This window comes from Mizuhopecten yessoensis, unplaced genomic scaffold, assembly GCF_002113885.1.
Source record: "Mizuhopecten yessoensis strain PY_sf001 unplaced genomic scaffold, ASM211388v2 scaffold1721, whole genome shotgun sequence".
Lineage (NCBI taxonomy): Eukaryota > Metazoa > Mollusca > Bivalvia > Pectinida > Pectinidae > Mizuhopecten > Mizuhopecten yessoensis.
The window spans coordinates 122,609-140,664 of record NW_018404188.1 but is presented as its reverse complement, the minus strand read 5'-3'; the positions used below and the strand labels follow the sequence as shown (position 1 = coordinate 140,664).

At 40.4% G+C, this 18,056-nt stretch overlaps 1 protein-coding gene across 5 annotated transcripts in view; it reads right to left on the bottom strand.

Annotated features, from left to right (window-relative positions):
- LOC110466996 overlaps positions 1–18,056 on the bottom strand; it is a 99,231-nt gene that overhangs the window by 10,113 nt on the left and 71,062 nt on the right. For all 5 annotated transcript variants that reach the window (XM_021523847.1, XM_021523871.1, XM_021523879.1 and 2 more), the window contains 5 exons: positions 16,966–17,132; positions 15,096–15,213; positions 11,079–11,254; positions 10,124–10,220; positions 9,287–9,441 (listed from right to left, as the gene is read on the bottom strand). In XM_021523847.1, the coding sequence (XP_021379522.1) occupies positions 9,287–9,441; positions 10,124–10,220; positions 11,079–11,254; positions 15,096–15,213; positions 16,966–17,132 (713 nt within the window). The remainder of the gene's footprint in view (positions 1–9,286; positions 9,442–10,123; positions 10,221–11,078; positions 11,255–15,095; positions 15,214–16,965; positions 17,133–18,056) is intronic.

Sequence of the window (18,056 nt, the reverse complement as noted above, 5' to 3'; positions counted from 1 at the left end):
GTAGGCACCATCGATTGAGTTTATATTTGAATCCAGAAGTATTACCTGGTTGGTGAACTAAGAAACAGTGCTGACTTTTTAATGTTGTGCCAAATCGAACCATGTTTTAACCTCCTTTTTTTATTTCATGTGTTTTTCACTTATTTTTGGACCATTTGCTGAGAGAAAATGTTTTGTACTTTATGATTTGTGTTGCAGTTATCTCCCTTTATTATTTATAATGCTGTTGTATCTTCCATCAATAACTCGAGATATTTTACAAAGTTTGTTAGTTTGGAACTTTTGAAAGGAGATAAATTTCTACATAATGCAGCATACATCCTTAATAAAAATAGCCTTTCCCTGAATTTCACGGCCTTGTAAATTAGAATTTGGTTGGTTCTCCCAGAAAAGGGTCTGCAATACACCCAATGTCCACTGTAACAAAAATAACCTCGAATGCAAAACAAACACAAAACAAAATCAACAAATTCAACACATCAACAACATCAAACTGGTCTCATGCTCAGGTCCCGGGGTGATATTGCCAGATTTGGAAGGAAACATTCCTCAATTTATCTGCAGAATAATTAGAAATTTTGCAGACACTATTTTGTATAAGAGAATCTAATCAATATAGCTGTTTGACACAATACAATTTCTGAATGAACAAAGATTCATTTCTATTTCTCAATAATCCTAGATAGCCAAAAGCAGAAAAAAAAATAATGATTCAATTTGTCACAGCTAAAAATAGCTTTGTTCAGTAACAACAAGGTCTAAGAAATAGAGTTCAGCTGAATTAAGGCTAAAGAAATTGATTCTCACACCTCCCCTAAACAATCTATTTCTGTAAAGTTTTATTTGGTTCATCAATACAGATAACTGGGGACTTTTCAATACTTTCTACACAGTATTTGTCCCCAGGTTTACTCTGAAAAAAGTTCAGGGAGATTTTTATTTCCTTATTTTCTATATATTTCTTATCCCCAGGTTTATCTTGAAAAATTCTGACAAGATTTTTACTTTTGTGTTTTCTATATGTTATTTATCCCCAAGCTAATTCTGAAAAAAAATCTGGCTTCTAATTTCAACTAGTTTTAATTGTTTAAGTCAATTTGATACATTTAAAGTAAAAGTTATCAGATAGACATTGTCAGTAGTTTGAAATTACAAGATTTTTCACACAAATACTTAATTAATAACTAGTTCTTCAATTGCATATGACAGTGTACCTTATACAAGATGTGTTCAATAAAAATAAGTATTTGATTCCAAATACATAGAACATGTACCATTAATCTAAAATGCCAAACTGCAGAACCTAATGCAAAATAATCGATTTTTTTTCCAAAAAGTATTGTTTCCCATTTGCAATAAAATCATGGTCATGATACCAAAAACAGATCCTCCGATACTTATTTAGGACCAATACGCTAAGCATATGGCAAGTCAGGGACAGAGACGAGAACAGTTAAATTTGGACCGGACAGAAACAATAACGCAAAATTTCGACCAATCAACAGAGAAGTCTGCATGCTTCGTCACCTTTCTAGGTCTGACTTCCTGTAAGGGAGAGTAACAGGCAAACATTTATTGTGGACCAAAGTGAAAATAACACAACTTAATGCATGTCATCAAATACAACCCCAGCATATCAGGGGACAATAAGGGCAGATTCTCCTGTCAATATGCTCATCAAACATGTCATCTAATACAACCCCAGCATATCAGGGGAAAATAAGGGCAGATTCTCCTGTCAATATGCTCATCAAACATGTCATCAAATACAAACCCAGCATATCAGGGGACAATAAGGGCAGATTCTCTTGTCAATATGCTCGTCAAACATGTCATCTATTCCAAGCCCAGCATATCAGGGGACAATAAGGGCAGTTTCTCCTGTCAATATGCTCGTCAAACATGTCAACCAATACAAACCCATCATATCAGGGGACAATAAGGGCAGTTTCTCCTGTCAATATCCTCATCAAACATGTCATCTAATACAACCCCAGCATATCAGGGGAAAATAAGGGCAGATTCTCCTGTCAATATGCTCGTCAAACATGCCATCCAATACAAACCGAGCATATCAGGGGACAATAAGGGCAGATTCTCTTGTCAATATGCTCGTCAAACATGTCATCTATTACAAACCCAGCGTATCAGGGGACAATAAGGGCAGTTTCTCCTGTCAATATGCTCGTCAAACATGTCATCCATTACAACCCGAGCAAATCATGTGGACCAAAGTGAAAATAACACAACTTAATGCATGTCATCGAATACAACCCCAGCATATCAGGGGACAATAAGGTCCGATTCTCCTGTCAATATGCTCGTCAAACATGTCATCTATTACAAACCCAGCATATCAGGGGACAATAAGGGCAGTTTCTCCTGTCAATATGCTCATCAAACATGTCATCTAATACAACCCCAGAATATCAGGGGACAAAAAGGGCAGTTTCTCCTGTCAATATCCTCATCAAACATGTCATCTAATACAAACCCAGCATATCAGGGGTCAATAAGGGCAGATTCTCTTGTCAATATTCTCGTCAAACATGTCATCCAATACAAACCCAGCTTATCAGGGGTCAATAAGGGCAGATTCTAATGTCAATATGCTCATCAAACATGCCATCTAATACAAACCCAGCATATAAGGGGACAATAAGGTCCTATTCTCCTGTCAATATGCTCAACAAACATGACATCCAATACAAACCAAGCATATCGGGGGGCATTGAGGGCAGATTCTCCTGTTCAATATGCTCGTCAAACATGTCATCTATTCCAAGCCCAGCATATCAGGGGAAAATAAGGGCAGATTCTCCTGTTCAATATGCTCGTCAAACATGCCATCCAATACAAACCAAGCATATCAGGGGACAACTAGAACACTGACAGGTCAGTAAGGGCCACGTCTTGTGGCAATATATCCCCCATAATCATCAAGAAGCAATATGCCCATATACCTGATCTTGAAGTTTGACATTTGGACTTCAAAAAGAATTGCAAGGAAGGAAAATTTACATTTTACATGTACTATCAATAAGGGCAGATTCTAATGTCAATATGCTCATCAATCATGTTAGCTAATACAACCCCAGCATATCAGGGGACAACTAGAACACTGACAGGGCAGTAAGGGCCCCGTCTTGTGGCAATATATCCCCCATAATCATCAACAAGAAATATGCCCATATACCTGATCGTGACGTTTGACATTTGGACTTCACAAAGAATAGCAAGGAAGGAAAATTTACATTTTACATGTACTTTGACATTAGTCTTGTTTCCTTCCTCTTCCATATTTATATGCTCATCAAACATGTCATCTATTCCAAGCCCAGCATATCAGGGGACAACTAGAACACTGACAGGTCAGTAAGGGCCACGTCTTGTGGCAATATATCCCCCATAATCATCAAGAAGCAATATGCCCATATACCTGATCTTGAAGTTTGACATTTGGACTTCAAAAAGAATCGCAAGGAAGGAAAATTTACATTTTACATGTACTATGATGTTAGTCTTGTTTCCTTCCACTTCCATATTTGCTGGGCTAACAGAAATGTAAATACCAGTGCAATACTCATTTGTTAGCTTTGATTTGTTTTATTCCACCTTATATACCTCCTCCATCAAGAGCCAGGATCAAAGTCAGAGATCCACTTTGGCTTTGACCTTTGGACACAAATGACCTTGACCATCAACCCAGTGACCCTGATCTTTGGTCAGTTGACATATTCTTTAATTCCGACCAACTTTGCTTCTTAATATCATAACAAAATGTTAATCAGTGAAAAATACAAAACTTTACCTTGACCCTTTGAACACCATAACCTGGACCTAAGGTCAGTTGACTCTGTGTTAAGTTCTGAACAACATTGCTTCATAATGTCATAAAAAAATGTTCATCAGGGAAAAAGAACAAAATGTAACCTTCACTTTTGACCCAGTGACCTTGACCTTTGGTTAATTGACTCCTTGTTTAATTTTGAGCAACATTGCTTCATAATGTCATAGTGAAATATTCACCAGTAAAAACCTACAAAATTTGACCTTGACCCCTGACCCGATGACCGTGACCTTTGGTCAGTTGACTACTTGTTTATTTCTGATCAACTTTGCTTCATCATGTCAAAACAAAATGTTCATCAGTGAAAAGATGCAAAAATTGACCTTGACCTTTGAATCTAATGACCTTGACCTTTGACCTCGACTTTTTACCTCAGTGTGTCTCTTTGTTTAATTCCGAACGACTTTGCTTAATAATGTCATAGCGAAATGTTCACAAGTAAAAAGATACAAAATTTGACCTTGACCCCTGACCTGATGACCTTGACCTTTGGTCAGTTGACTCCTTGTTTAATTCTGATCAACTTTGCTCCATAATGTCATAACAAAATGTTCATCAGTGAAATGATGTAAAATTTGACCTTGACCTTTGAACCTTATGACCTTGACTATTGACCTTGACTTTTTACCTCAATGTGTACTTTTGTGAACTGAACATCTTGACCAAGTTTCATGTACATCGGTCAATAAATACCAAAGTTATCAGCCAGGAACAAAATTTGTGGACAGACAGACAGACAGACAGACAGACAGACAGCCAGACAGACAGACAGACAGACAGACAAAGTGATTACTATAGGGCACCCGTATCTTCGATACAGGGCCCTAATAAGGGCAGATTCTCCTGTCAATATGCTCATCAAACATGCCATCTAATACAAACCCAGCATATCAGGGGACAATAAGGGCAGATTCTCCTGTCAATATGCTCATCAAACATGTCATCCAATACAAACCCAGCATATCAGGGGACAATAAGGTCAGATTCTCCTGTCAATATGCTCGTCAAACATGTCATCCAATACAAACCCAGCATATCAGGGGACAATAAGGGCAGATTCTCTTGTCAATATGCTCGTCAAACATGTCATCCAATACAAACCCAGCATATCAGGGGACAATAAGGTCAGATTCTCCTGTCAATATGCTCGTCAAACATGTCATCCAATACAAACCCAGCATATCAGGGGACAATAAGGGCAGATTCTCTTGTCAATATGCTCGTCAAACATGTCATCCAATACAAACCCAGCATATCAGGGGACAATAAGGGCAGATTCTCCTGTCAATATGCTCATCAAACATGTCATCCAATACAAACCCAGCATATCAGGGGACAATAAGGGCAGATTCTCCTGTCAATATGCTCATCAAACATGTCATCCAATACAAACCCAGCATATCAGGGGACAATAAGGGCAGATTCTCCTGTCAATATGCTCATCAAACATGTCATCCAATACAAACCCAGCATATCAGGGGACAATAAGGGCAGATTCTCCTGTCAATATGCTCATCAAACATGTCATCCAATACAAACCCAGCATATCAGGGGACAATAAGGGCAGATTCTCCTGTCAATATGCTCATCAAACATGTCATCCAATACAAACCCAGCATATCAGGGGACAATAAGGGCAGATTCTCCTGTCAATATGCTCATCAAACATGTCATCCAATACAAACCCAGCATATCAGGGGACAATAAGGGCAGATTCTCCTGTCAATATGCTCATCAAACATGTCATCCAATACAAACCCAGCATATCAGGGGACAATAAGGGCAGATTCTCCTGTCAATATGCTCATCAAACATGTCATCCAATACAAACCCAGCATATCAGGGGACAATAAGGGCAGATTCTCCTGTCAATATGCTCATCAAACATGTCATCCAATACAAACCCAGCATATCAGGGGACAATAAGGGCAGATTCTCCTGTCAATATGCTCATCAAACATGTCATCCATTACAACCCCAGCATATCAGGGGACAATAAGGGCAGATTCTCCTGTCAATATGATCATCAAACATGTCATCTATTACAAACCCAGCATATCAGGGGACAATAAGGGCAGATTCTCCTGTCAATATGATCATCAAACATGTCATCTATTCCAAACCCAGCATATCAGGGGACAATAAGGGCAGATTCTCCTGTCAATATGCTTGTATTCTGGACTCAAATTTTGTAAATCATGTAATGAAATATTCACACCAACACATTTCATTTACCACATTTTTCAACTCATATTCAGAAGGGAAAAACAAATAAATTGGATAAAACAGTATTTGGAGGTGACAAAACAGAGAATGATTAATATCTAAAGAGTCCACAAGACTAGGTAATAGACAGTAGAGCTATTATCACACACTGTGAACCTTGAAAATCTGGACAATTCAATTTCGAAAACAAAAGTTCTCAATATTAAAAGCTGATCATTTTTAGTATTAATTTGGGACCATATTTCTGGGGGTTTTTTGGTTTTTTTTACAGAGGATGTCAAAGTCAGGAATCAAATATTTCCTGACTACTGAGGCCGGGATTAACAAGATTCCACATAAAAATAACCAGAAACATAAGTGTCAGGGCACATAACAATATCCAGTCTGTGATTTGTAACATATATGATAATGAATCTGTAAAACTCATAAATGAATGTTACAACAATGACAAGAACAGGAAAATCCTTTTTCTCATTTGACAGTTTGGAAAAGTATAATTTGAAAAGGGTGGATTTTTTTTAATCAGTTACACAGTATGATTGATGCTGGGCTTTTCTTGCTTTAAATGTTTTGTTTTGAACAATGCAATTCTATTTTTAATGAAGGGTCTAGCATGATCTATGCTCGATCTCATTGAAATATTCAAGCCATTTTCTTTAAATTGAAATTATGTCTGGGTTAATTATCTGCACAATTTGAAGGAGAATTTACAAGCAAATTAGTTCAGGAATGCGGTTATCTCTAATATTGTTCATCATATCTATAGTTTAAACATCATCATACAACTACACCAAGGACTGGGATCTGTAACACATCACAACAACTACACCAACGACTGGGATTTGGAACAGATCACAACAACTACACCAAGGACTGGGATATGTAACACATCACAACAACTACACCAACGACTGGGATTTGGAACAGATCACAACAACTACACCAAGGACTGGGATATGTAACACATCACAACAACTACACCAAGGCCTGGGATCTGTAACACATCACATCAACTACACCAACGACTTGGATCTGTAACACATCAAAACAACTACACCAAGGCCTGGGATCTGTAACACATCACAACAACAACACCAAGGACTGGGATCTGTAACACATAACAACAACTACACCAACGACTGGGATCTGTAACACATTACAACAACTACACCAAGGTCTGAGATCTGTAACACATCACAACAACTCCACCAAGGTCTGAGATCTGTAACACATAACAACAACTACACCAAGGACTGGGATCTGCAACACATCACAACAACTACACCAAGGACTGGAATCTGAAACAAATCTCAACAACTACACCAAGGTCTGGGATCTGTCACACATCACAACAACTACACCAAGGTCTGAGATCTGTAACACATCTAAACAACTACACCAAGGTCTGGGATCTGTAACACATTACAACAACTACACCAAGGTCTGGGATCTGTATCACATCACAACAACTACACCAAGGTCTGAGATCTGTAACACATAACAACAACTACACCAACGACTGGGATCTGTAACACATCACGACAACTACACCAAGGACTGGGATATGTAACACATCACAACAACTACACCAACGACTGGGAACTGTAACACATCACAACAACTACACCAACGACTGGGATTTGGAACAGATCACAACAACTACACCAAGGACTGGGATCTGTACCACATCACAACAACTACACCAAGGTCCGGGATCTGTAACACATCACAACAACTAAACTAAGGACTGGGATCTGTAACACATCACAACAACAACACCAAGGACTGGGATCTGTAACACATTACAACAACTACACCAAGGTCTGAGATCTGTAACACATCTAAACAACTACACCAAGGTCTGGGATCTGTCACACATCACAACAACTACCCCAAGGTCTGGGATCTGTAACACATCACATCAACTCCACCAAGGACTGGGATCTGTAACACATAACAACAACTACACCAACGACTGGGATCTGAAACACATCACAACAACTACACAAAGGTCTTGGATCTGTAACACATCACAACAACTACTCCAAGGTCTGGGATCTGTAACACATCACAACAACCACACCAAGGACTGGGATCTGTAACACATAACAACAACTACACCAACGACTGGGATCTGAAACACATCACAACAACTACACCAAGGCCTGGGATTTGTAACACATCACAACAACTACACCAACGACTGGGAACTGTAACACATCACAACAACTACACCAGACCCCCAGGTCCCCGATGGTCTTACAGCCAGACAATATCTCACAACAACTACACCAAGGTCTGGGACCTGTAACACATCACAACAACTACACCAGACCCCCAGGTCCCCGATGGTCATCTGTAACACATCACAACAACTACACCAAGGTCTGAGATCTGTAACACATCACAACAACTCCACCAAGGTCTGAGATCTGTAACACATCACAACAACTCCACCAAGGTCTGAGATCTGTAACACATCTAAACAACTACACCAAGGTCTGGGATCTGTAACACATCCCAACAACTACACCAAGGACTGGGATCTGTACCACATCACAACAACTACACCAAGGTCCGGGATCTGTAACACATCACAACAACTACCCCAAGGTCTGGGATCTGTAACACATCACAACAACTACACCAGACCCCCAGGTCCCCGATGGTCTTACAGCCAGACAATATCCATGCAGAGCATTCAAAGACTTATAAGATTCCTGAATTTTTCCCAGTTTTAAACTTTATAAATGATATCATTTTTATTTTTTTGAGACTTTAACCCATATACCCCTGAAGACACATTTGAACTCTTCCACTTCAAAGGTTGGAATAGTTCATTATTAAATTTCAGGGGTGAATGGGTTAAGATGAATTTTCCGATTACTATAAACTCCGATTACTATAAACTTGGGTTTATTACCAATTTCATCATAATAAAACATACATCCATATTTGCATTAACTTTCTATAAAGCTGCTCATGCTTTTAAAAGCAAAGTAAATATTCTGGATCAGTGACGCTTGTCTTATTGACCCGAAACATTACATTCTCTTGTCTTATTGACCCGGAACATTACATTCTCTTGTCTTATTGACCCGAAACATTACATTTGCTGTGATCCCCTCTGTAAGCATGTGTCGTAATTAACGACGTGAACTTTAAGACAAACACTGTCGGGACCAAATCCATCAAGGAGACAAGTCGTACCTGTACATAAACTCCAGGAAACCAGCCCACATCATCTCCATGACAACCAAGCCACCATCCATTCTCAAGCGTGTCAAACACTAAAATTGTGTCGCCTATGTCAAACGACAGATCCTGGTCATTCTCCGCTGCAAATGGACACACTGCGAGATGTTCTGAAATAGAAATCTTGTCGTTAAAGGTGTTCACTGACTTTACTCATAGCTGGTAAATCGAAACCAGGAGTGGACAGAAAAGCTAGACATTATTTACTATCCGATTATACGTTAATGCAGTAATTTCTTACAAATCAAGCACAGAAATTAAATTTATGTCATGTTTCCAAGCCTACAGCAGATTTGTAATCTATTAAATTTTATTTTCATTTTTACATTTTTTGCAATAATACTCATTCACAAATTTATATCTTCTATGCATGTTAATTATATCGATAAGTTCTTACAAAATTCCAGTAGCATCATCTATATCTCCATTATAAACATTGATGAGTACAGACAAAAGCATATTTACAGTACCTAAAATGTACACACCAAATCTGTACAGATGGTTTTCTGCATAGAATATTGTAGCACCATCAAAAATAATAGCAACATGTATTTACATTTTTTGGCTCTTTAAACGTTGTAGTTTGGTGACTTTAGTGTTAGCAATGTTGCTGAAATATCTATGTCATAGAGTGCTAACATATTTTAGTCAAAGTAAGAATTTCTACAGCATGGAAAGTTCAAATTTGATATGAAAGAATGAAAGTAATAAAGCAGTGTCCTTTCAGGTAATTTTGTCGACTGGTTATACTGACCAACAGAGATATTGTAACAGTCGACCGACTATACTGACCGATACAGATGACCTCCTGGTCCTTGCTGTTGTTGGCCAAAAGCTGCGTGTACACCTGTGTGTCCTCCACAATACCTGTAACTGGGGAAGCAGCTCCCTAAAACGTAGAAACTTTCTGTAATATTGAGTCAAGAGCACAGAAAAACAGAGTAAATTTTCGGGAAAGACTTCACTCTAAGGAATGAAAACATTTGGTAAAACTGATGATACTAAATACTACACACAGAGAGAAATTGATCTGGACAGACAGATATGGAAAACCAGTATGATGAACAAAATATTTATAAATACAAACTTAATGCAATGTCAAAATGATAAGAATTTTTCAATACATGTTCGGTTAGAAATATTATGTGTTACTTTAAATTTGACATTTCTTAATTACTTCTGACTAATTCATTAGACCAAGGTAACACAACATAGTTCCTACAATCTAACCACTAAACCTGAGTTTATAGGTCATTCTTATTGTAAATATTCAACAGTTATTCATGATTTCCACATAATTTGGTTCCCAAACATTGGTGGTTGGTTTAATAAATCATGTTTATCTGATGTTTGATAGTTATTTCTTCAAACTGTATAAAAACATGAGGTTTCCTTACAAAAAATCCTCTACAACTGATTGGAGGTAAAGCGCTCGCGCCTCTAAAACATGTCTCCCATCCTGACATACAATTGATTTAGAACAACCCTTACCTATTCAAAGTATGTACCGAAATGTAGAACACAGATACATTAACATAAGTCTTATTGTAACAATGAAGTATTTAGAGGAAAACTTTTTTTTTTTTTTTGTGGTGTGGATTTCTGCATTAGTGGTGCTGTTGAAATGCTAGTATATAAACATGTTCAAATTCACACATACATATATTACACTAATTTTGTAAACAATAGAATCGAGAAAATCTCAATTTTTAAATAGTACTACTTTAAACAATTTTCTGCTACTTACACTTAATTCCTGCACATAAACAGCTGGGAACCATCCCGTCTCTCCTGTACGTTCACGCTGGCCCTTCATCCAGCCATTCTTGTCCTTCTCAATTCCCCAGATTATCTCCCCTTCCTGTAGACTGATCTCTGACTTGAAGTTGGCAGTGTAAGGATAAAGGGCCTGGTATCTCACTCCTGTTGAGAACAGATAGTAGCTATCTACAGTGTATATATATATATCTGTATCTCTGAATATCTAACCTATCTAACAAATCAGCTAGGTATGTCTAACCTCCATCTTAAATCTGGTAGTCAAGAGCAGATCTTTTTTAATAACCATATTTTTTTCAGCAATTAACCCATGCCTGGAAAAAAGCCCGCCCATATCTAATGCATTTCAACAGAAAAGCCATCAACTGATATTTTATTGCTCTGTAAGATCGCTGTCTCACCCTCCATCCCTTACTTGGAGTCAGAGAGCTGTCTCACCCTCCATCCCTTACTTTGAGTCAGAGAGCTGTCTCACCCTCCATCCCTTACTTTGAGTTAGATAGCTGTCTCATCCTCCATCCCTTACTTGGAGTCAGAGAGCTGTCTCACCCTCCATCCCTTACTTTGAGTCAAAGAGCTGTCCCACACTACATCCCTTACTTTGAGTCAAAGAGCTGTCCCACCCTCCATCCTTTACTTTGAGTCAGAGAGCTGTCCCACCCTCCATCCCTTACTTTGAGTCAGAGAGCTGTCCCACCCTCCATGCCTTACTTTGAATCAGAGAGCTGTTCCACCCTCCATCCCTTACTTTGAGTTAGAGAGCTGTCCCACCCTACATCCCTTACTTTGAGTCAAAGAGTTGTCCCACACTACATCCCTTACCTTGAGTCAAAGAGCTGTCCCCCCCTCCATCCTTTACTTTGAGTCAGAGAGCCCTCCCACCTGCCGTCCCTACCTTTGAGTCAGAGAGCTGTCCCCCCCTCCATGCCTTACTTTGAGTCAGAGAGGTGTCCCACCCTCCATCCCTTACTTTTAGTCAGAGAGCTGTCCCACCCTCCGTCCCTTACTTTGAGTCAAAGAGTTGTCCCACACTACATCCCTTACCTTGAGTCAGAGAGCTGTCCCATCCTCCATCCATTACTTTGAGTCAGAGAGCTGTCTCACCCTCCATCCCTTACTTTGAGTCAGAGAGCTGTCCCATCCTCCATCCCTTACTTTGAGTCAGAGAGCTGTCCCACCCTCCATCCCTTACTTTGAGTCAGAGAGCTGTCCCATCCTCCATCCCTTACTTTGAGTTAGAGAGCTGTCCCACCCTCCATCCCTTACTTGGAGTCAGAGAGCTGTCCCACCCTCCATCCCTTACTTGGAGTCAGAGAGCTGTCCCACCCTCCATCCCTTACTTTGAGTCAGAGAGCTGTCCCACCCTCCATCCCTTACTTTGAGTCAGAGAGCTGTCCCACCCTCCATCCCTTACTTTGAGTCAGAGAGCTGTCCCACCCTCCATCCCTTACTTTGAGTCAGAGAGCTGTCCCACCCTCCATCCCTTACTTTGAGTCAGAGAGCTGTCCCACCCTCCATCCCTTACTTTGAGTCAGAGAGCTGTCCCACCCTCCATCCCTTACTTTGAGTCAGAGAGCTGTCCCACCCTCCATCCCTTACTTTGAGTCAGAGAGCTGTCCCACCCTCCATCCCTTACTTTGAGTCAGAGAGCTGTCCCACCCTCCATCCCTTACTTTGAGTCAGAGAGCTGTCCCACCCTCCATCCCTTACTTTGAGTCAGAGAGCTGTCCCACCCTCCATCCCTTACTTTGAGTCAGAGAGCTGTCCCACCCTCCATCCCTTACTTTGAGTCAGAGAGCTGTCCCACCCTCCATCCCTTACTTTGAGTCAGAGAGCTGTCCCACCCTCCATCCCTTACTTTGAGTCAGAGAGCTGTCCCACCCTCCATCCCTTACTTTGAGTCAGAGAGCTGTCCCACCCTCCATCCCTTACTTTGAGTCAGAGAGCTGTCCCACCCTCCATCCCTTACTTTGAGTCAGAGAGCTGTCCCACCCTCCATCCCTTACTTTGAGTCAGAGAGCTGTCCCACCCTCCATGCCTTACTTTGAGTTAGATAGCTGTCCCACCCTCCATCCCTTACTTTGAGTTAGAGAGCTGTCCCACCCTCCATCCCTTACTTTGAGTTAGAGAGCTGTCCCACCCTCCATCCCTTACTTTGAGTTAGAGAGCTGTCCCACCCTACATCCCTTACTTTGAGTTAGAGAGCTGTCCCACCCTCCATGCCTTACTTTGAGTAGGAGAGCTGTCTCACCCTCCATTCCTTACTTTGAGTCAGAGAGCTGTCCCACCCTCCATCCCTTACTTTGAGTTAGAGAGCTGTAAGGTAGACAGAGAGATGGAATCTATTACTTCTGCCTAAGGTAGACAGAGAAATAGAATCTATCACTTGTGTGTATGGTCAACAGAGAAATAGAATCTATAACTTCTGTGTAAGGTACGTAGATGGACAAATAGAATGTATCAATTTTGTGTAAGGTACGTAGATGGACAAATAGAATGTATCAATTTTGTGTAAGGTAGACAGAGAAATAGAATCTATCACTTGTGTGTAGGGTCGTTAGAGAAATAGAATCTATTACTTCTGTGTGATGTAGACAGAGAAATAGAATTTAACACTCTGTGTGATGTAGACAGAGAAAAAGAATCTATCACTTCTGTGTAAAGTAGACGGAGACATAGAATCTATCACTCATGTGTAAGGGAGACAGAGAAATGAAATCTATCACTCCTGTGTAAGGTAGACAGATAAATAGAATCTATCATTCTTGTGTAAGGTAGACAGAGAAATAGAATCTATCAACTCTGTGTGATGTAGACAGAGAAATAGAATCTATCACTTCTGTGTAAAGTAGACGGAGACATAGAATCTATCACTCATGTGTAAGGTAGACAGAGAAATAGAATCTATCACTCCTGTGTAAGGTAGACAGAGAAATAGAATCTATCATTCCTGTGTAAGGTAGACAGAGAAATAGAATCTATCAACTCTGTGTATGGTCGACAGAGAAATAGAATCTATCATGTCTGTATAAGGTAGACAGAGAATCTCCACAAAAGATTCTGTTAACAAGCCTGAGTAATGAATCATGTTCCTCCCACACTTTGCCTAAGCCTGAGTAATGAATCCTGTTCCTCCCACACTTTGCCTAAGCCTGAGTAATTAATCCTGTTCCTCCCACACTTTGCCTAAGCCTGAGTAATGAATCTTGTGTCTCCCACACTTTGCCTAAGCCTGAGTAATTAATCCTGTTCCTCCCACACTTTGCCTAAGCCTGAGTAATGAATCCTGTTCCTCCCACACTTTGCCTAAGCCTGAGTAATTAATCCTGTTCCTCCCACACTTTGCCTAAGCCTGAGTAATTAATCCTGTTCCTCCCACACTTTGCCTAAGCCTGAGTAATGAATCATGTTCCTCCCAAACTTTGCCTTAGCCTGAGTAATGAATCCTGTTCCTCCCAAACTTTGCCTAAGCCTGAGTAATAAATCCTGTTCCTCCCACACTTTGCCTAAGCCTGAGTAATGAATCCTGTTCCTCCCACACTTTGCCTAAGCCTGAGTAATGAATCCTGTTCCTCCCACACTTTGCCTAAGCCTGAGTAATTAATCCTGTTCCTCCGACACTCTGCCTAAGCCTGAGTAATTAATCCTGTTCCTCCCACACTTTGCCATTCCCAATATACTGCACCATGATCAAATCCACAGGAGATGTGCGAACAAATTTAAGACACAATTCTGTTGTAATGTGGTTTTGCTTCAAGAAGGAAAGATTCATTCCTATTAAAGTGACGTTTTCATAAAAACATACATGATATGTACAACACAATTTTAAACAATCTACTATCCCATTTTTGTTTAAAACAAAGTATTTCAACAGTACAACTACAACATGTCGTTTTCGACAATTAAATTACTCTTTGTCACTTAAAAGATACATTATTTTGGGGGCTTTTCTTGTTTTCATGGTAATGCAAAATTGTAGGTGTACCTGCAGCAGAATATAGGACAGGGTCTCGGAGGCTGTTGGTTGCGCCACTGTCTACTGAGTTGTCTCCCTTCTTCTCAAGCTGCGGGACACGTGGAGTTGACACTTCTTTACCCAATGCCTGTAAAGTACAATATACACATTAATCTGACGTCAATAATAAGGAAAAGGACACTCCGATGATCTATCGAATAGTTGCCAGGTCAGGACAATTCTTCATTTTGTAAGTATGACACATGCAATGAACCCTTCGCAGACACCTAATTCTGCAGCTGCACTCTAACCACCAAAACCATCAACGTTGCACAACAAAAGTTTCAGATTATACTGTATAGTGTGGGATGAGTGGAAACATTTCTCCATTCAATACCATATTTAGGGACTGACCATTTCCCTCAGTGTTAGAGCCGTCAGGAACCATGCAAATATCAACACTGGACAAATACTGAAGGTTACACCCTCAGTGTTAGAGCCGTCAGGAACCGTGCAAATATTAGCAACACTGGACAAATACTGAAGGTTACACCCTCAGTGTTAGAGCCGTCAGGAACAATGCAAATATCAGCAACACTGGACAACTACTGAAGGTTACCCCCTCAGTGTTAGAGCCGTCAGAAACCATGCAAATATCAGCAACACTGGACAAATACTGAAGGTTACGCCCTCAGTGTTAGAGCCGTCAGGAACCATGCAAATATTAGCAACACTGCACAAATACTGAAGGTTACACCCTCAGTGTTAGAGCCGTCAGGAACAATGCAAATATCAGCAACACTGGACAACTACTGACTGTTACACCCTCAGTGTTAGAGCCGTCAGGAACCGTGCAAATATTAGCAACACTGGACAAATACTGAAGGTTACTCCCTCAGTGTTAGAGCCGTCAGGAACCATGCAGATATCAGCAACACTGGACAAATACTGAAAGTTACACCCTCAGTGTTAGAGCCGTCAGGAACCATGCAAATATAAACACTGGACAAATACTGAAGGTTACACCCTCAGTGTTAGAGCCATCAGGAACCATGCAAATATCAGCAACACCGGACAACTACTGAAGGTTACACCCTCAGTGTTAGAGCCGTCAGAAACCATGCAAATATCAGCAACACTGGACAACTACGGAAGGTTACTCCCTCAGTGTTAGAGCCGTCAGGAACCATGCAAATATTAGCAACACTGCACAAATACTGAAGGTTACACCCTCAGTGTTAGAGCCATCAGGAACCATGCAAATATCAGCAACACCGGACAACTACTGAAGGTTACACCCTCAGTGTTAGAGCCATCAGGAACCATGCAAATATCAGCAACACCGGACAACTACTGAAGGTTACACCCTCAGTGTTAGAGCCATCAGGAACCATGCAAATATCAGCAACACCGGACAACTACTGAAGGTTACACCCTCAGTGTTAGAGACATCAGGAACCATGCAAATATCAGCAACACTGGACAACTACGGAAGGTTACTCCCTCAGTGTTAGAGCCGTCAGGAACCATGCAGATATCAGCAACACTGGACAAATACTGAAAGTTACACCCTCAGTGTTAGAGCCGTCAGGAACCGTGCAAATATTAGCAACACTGGACAAATACTGAAGGTTACACCCTCAGTGTTAGAGCCGTTAGGAACCATGCAAATATCAGCAACACTGGACAACTACTGAAGGTTACATAAATCACTGTCAACACTTGCTCTGCTACTTTTAACATGCCAATGTGAAACCCTATTCTTTATACAGGTGAGTTATGTGTCATGAGATGTCTAGGCAGAAACCCTATTCTTTATACAGGTGAGTTATGTGTAATGAGATGTCTAGGCAATGCAAATTGTCAGGAAAATAAAGCTGCTTCAAGTGATTAAACCAACCCAGGAGTCCCTTTTAGGGGTCAGCTGCCTCATTGGACTGTAGCGGTCAGATTTGCTCCGGGGCAGGTGCATTGACCTTGGCCTTTGGTCTTTACTGAGCAGAAAGGAACTGACTCTCGGTTTTTGACTCCCTGATTCATTGTCTTCCTCACCGTCCTTTTTATCATCTGTAAAACAAGTCACATAATGTCTAAATGAATTAGAAATCATTTTACCATGGCCTTATTGTCTACACAATTTCAATGTTTTTACTTGTGAAACAAGTCAAATATCTTCATTTTACCACAGCCAAACACCATTTGTGCTAACAAGGGACCATAGCCTAAACAATAATTTCACACTTAATCTAGCCGGTATTTATCATCATCTTTCCCTCTGAAGACAACTTTTTTTTTGCATTATTTCTTCAATCTGTACTTTATACAAATATAAATTCCTGCTTTTTTTTAATATACCATATTTCCATTATTTGGTTTCATATGAAAAATCATCAAATACCACACAATTACTTGATGTTTTCTAACAGCAACATCAATGTTTGTTTATAAGGATTAATGCAGTTATATCTATTTCCATTATATGGTGCTAAACTTGTCCCATAGAGAATGAATATCATCACATAAGAATTAAGACATCACTCCTTCGCCATTCTCAAATCTCCATAAATCTACATCCCTTCTCTGTGCTGGAATTATGGCCTAGAAAAGGCCACCCCATTACCCTACCCAACACACCCCTATCCACCCAACACACCCCTATCTACCCAGCACAACCCTATCTACACAACACACCCCTATCTAACCAACACACCCCTATCTACCCAACATACCCCTATCTACCCAACACACACCTATCTACACTACACACCCCTATCCACCAAACACACCCTTAACTACCCAACACACCCCTATCTACCCAACACACCCCTATCTACCCAACACACCCTATCTCTTATCTCTGCAAACTCTGCTATCTAAGTAGTCTTTCTCTCCTTTCACCCTCCTCACCCCATCCCTCTGCCCACCAATGCCCAATCTCCTTCACAACCCCTCAGTCCACCTACCCCCCTCAGTCCAACCCCCAGTCCACCC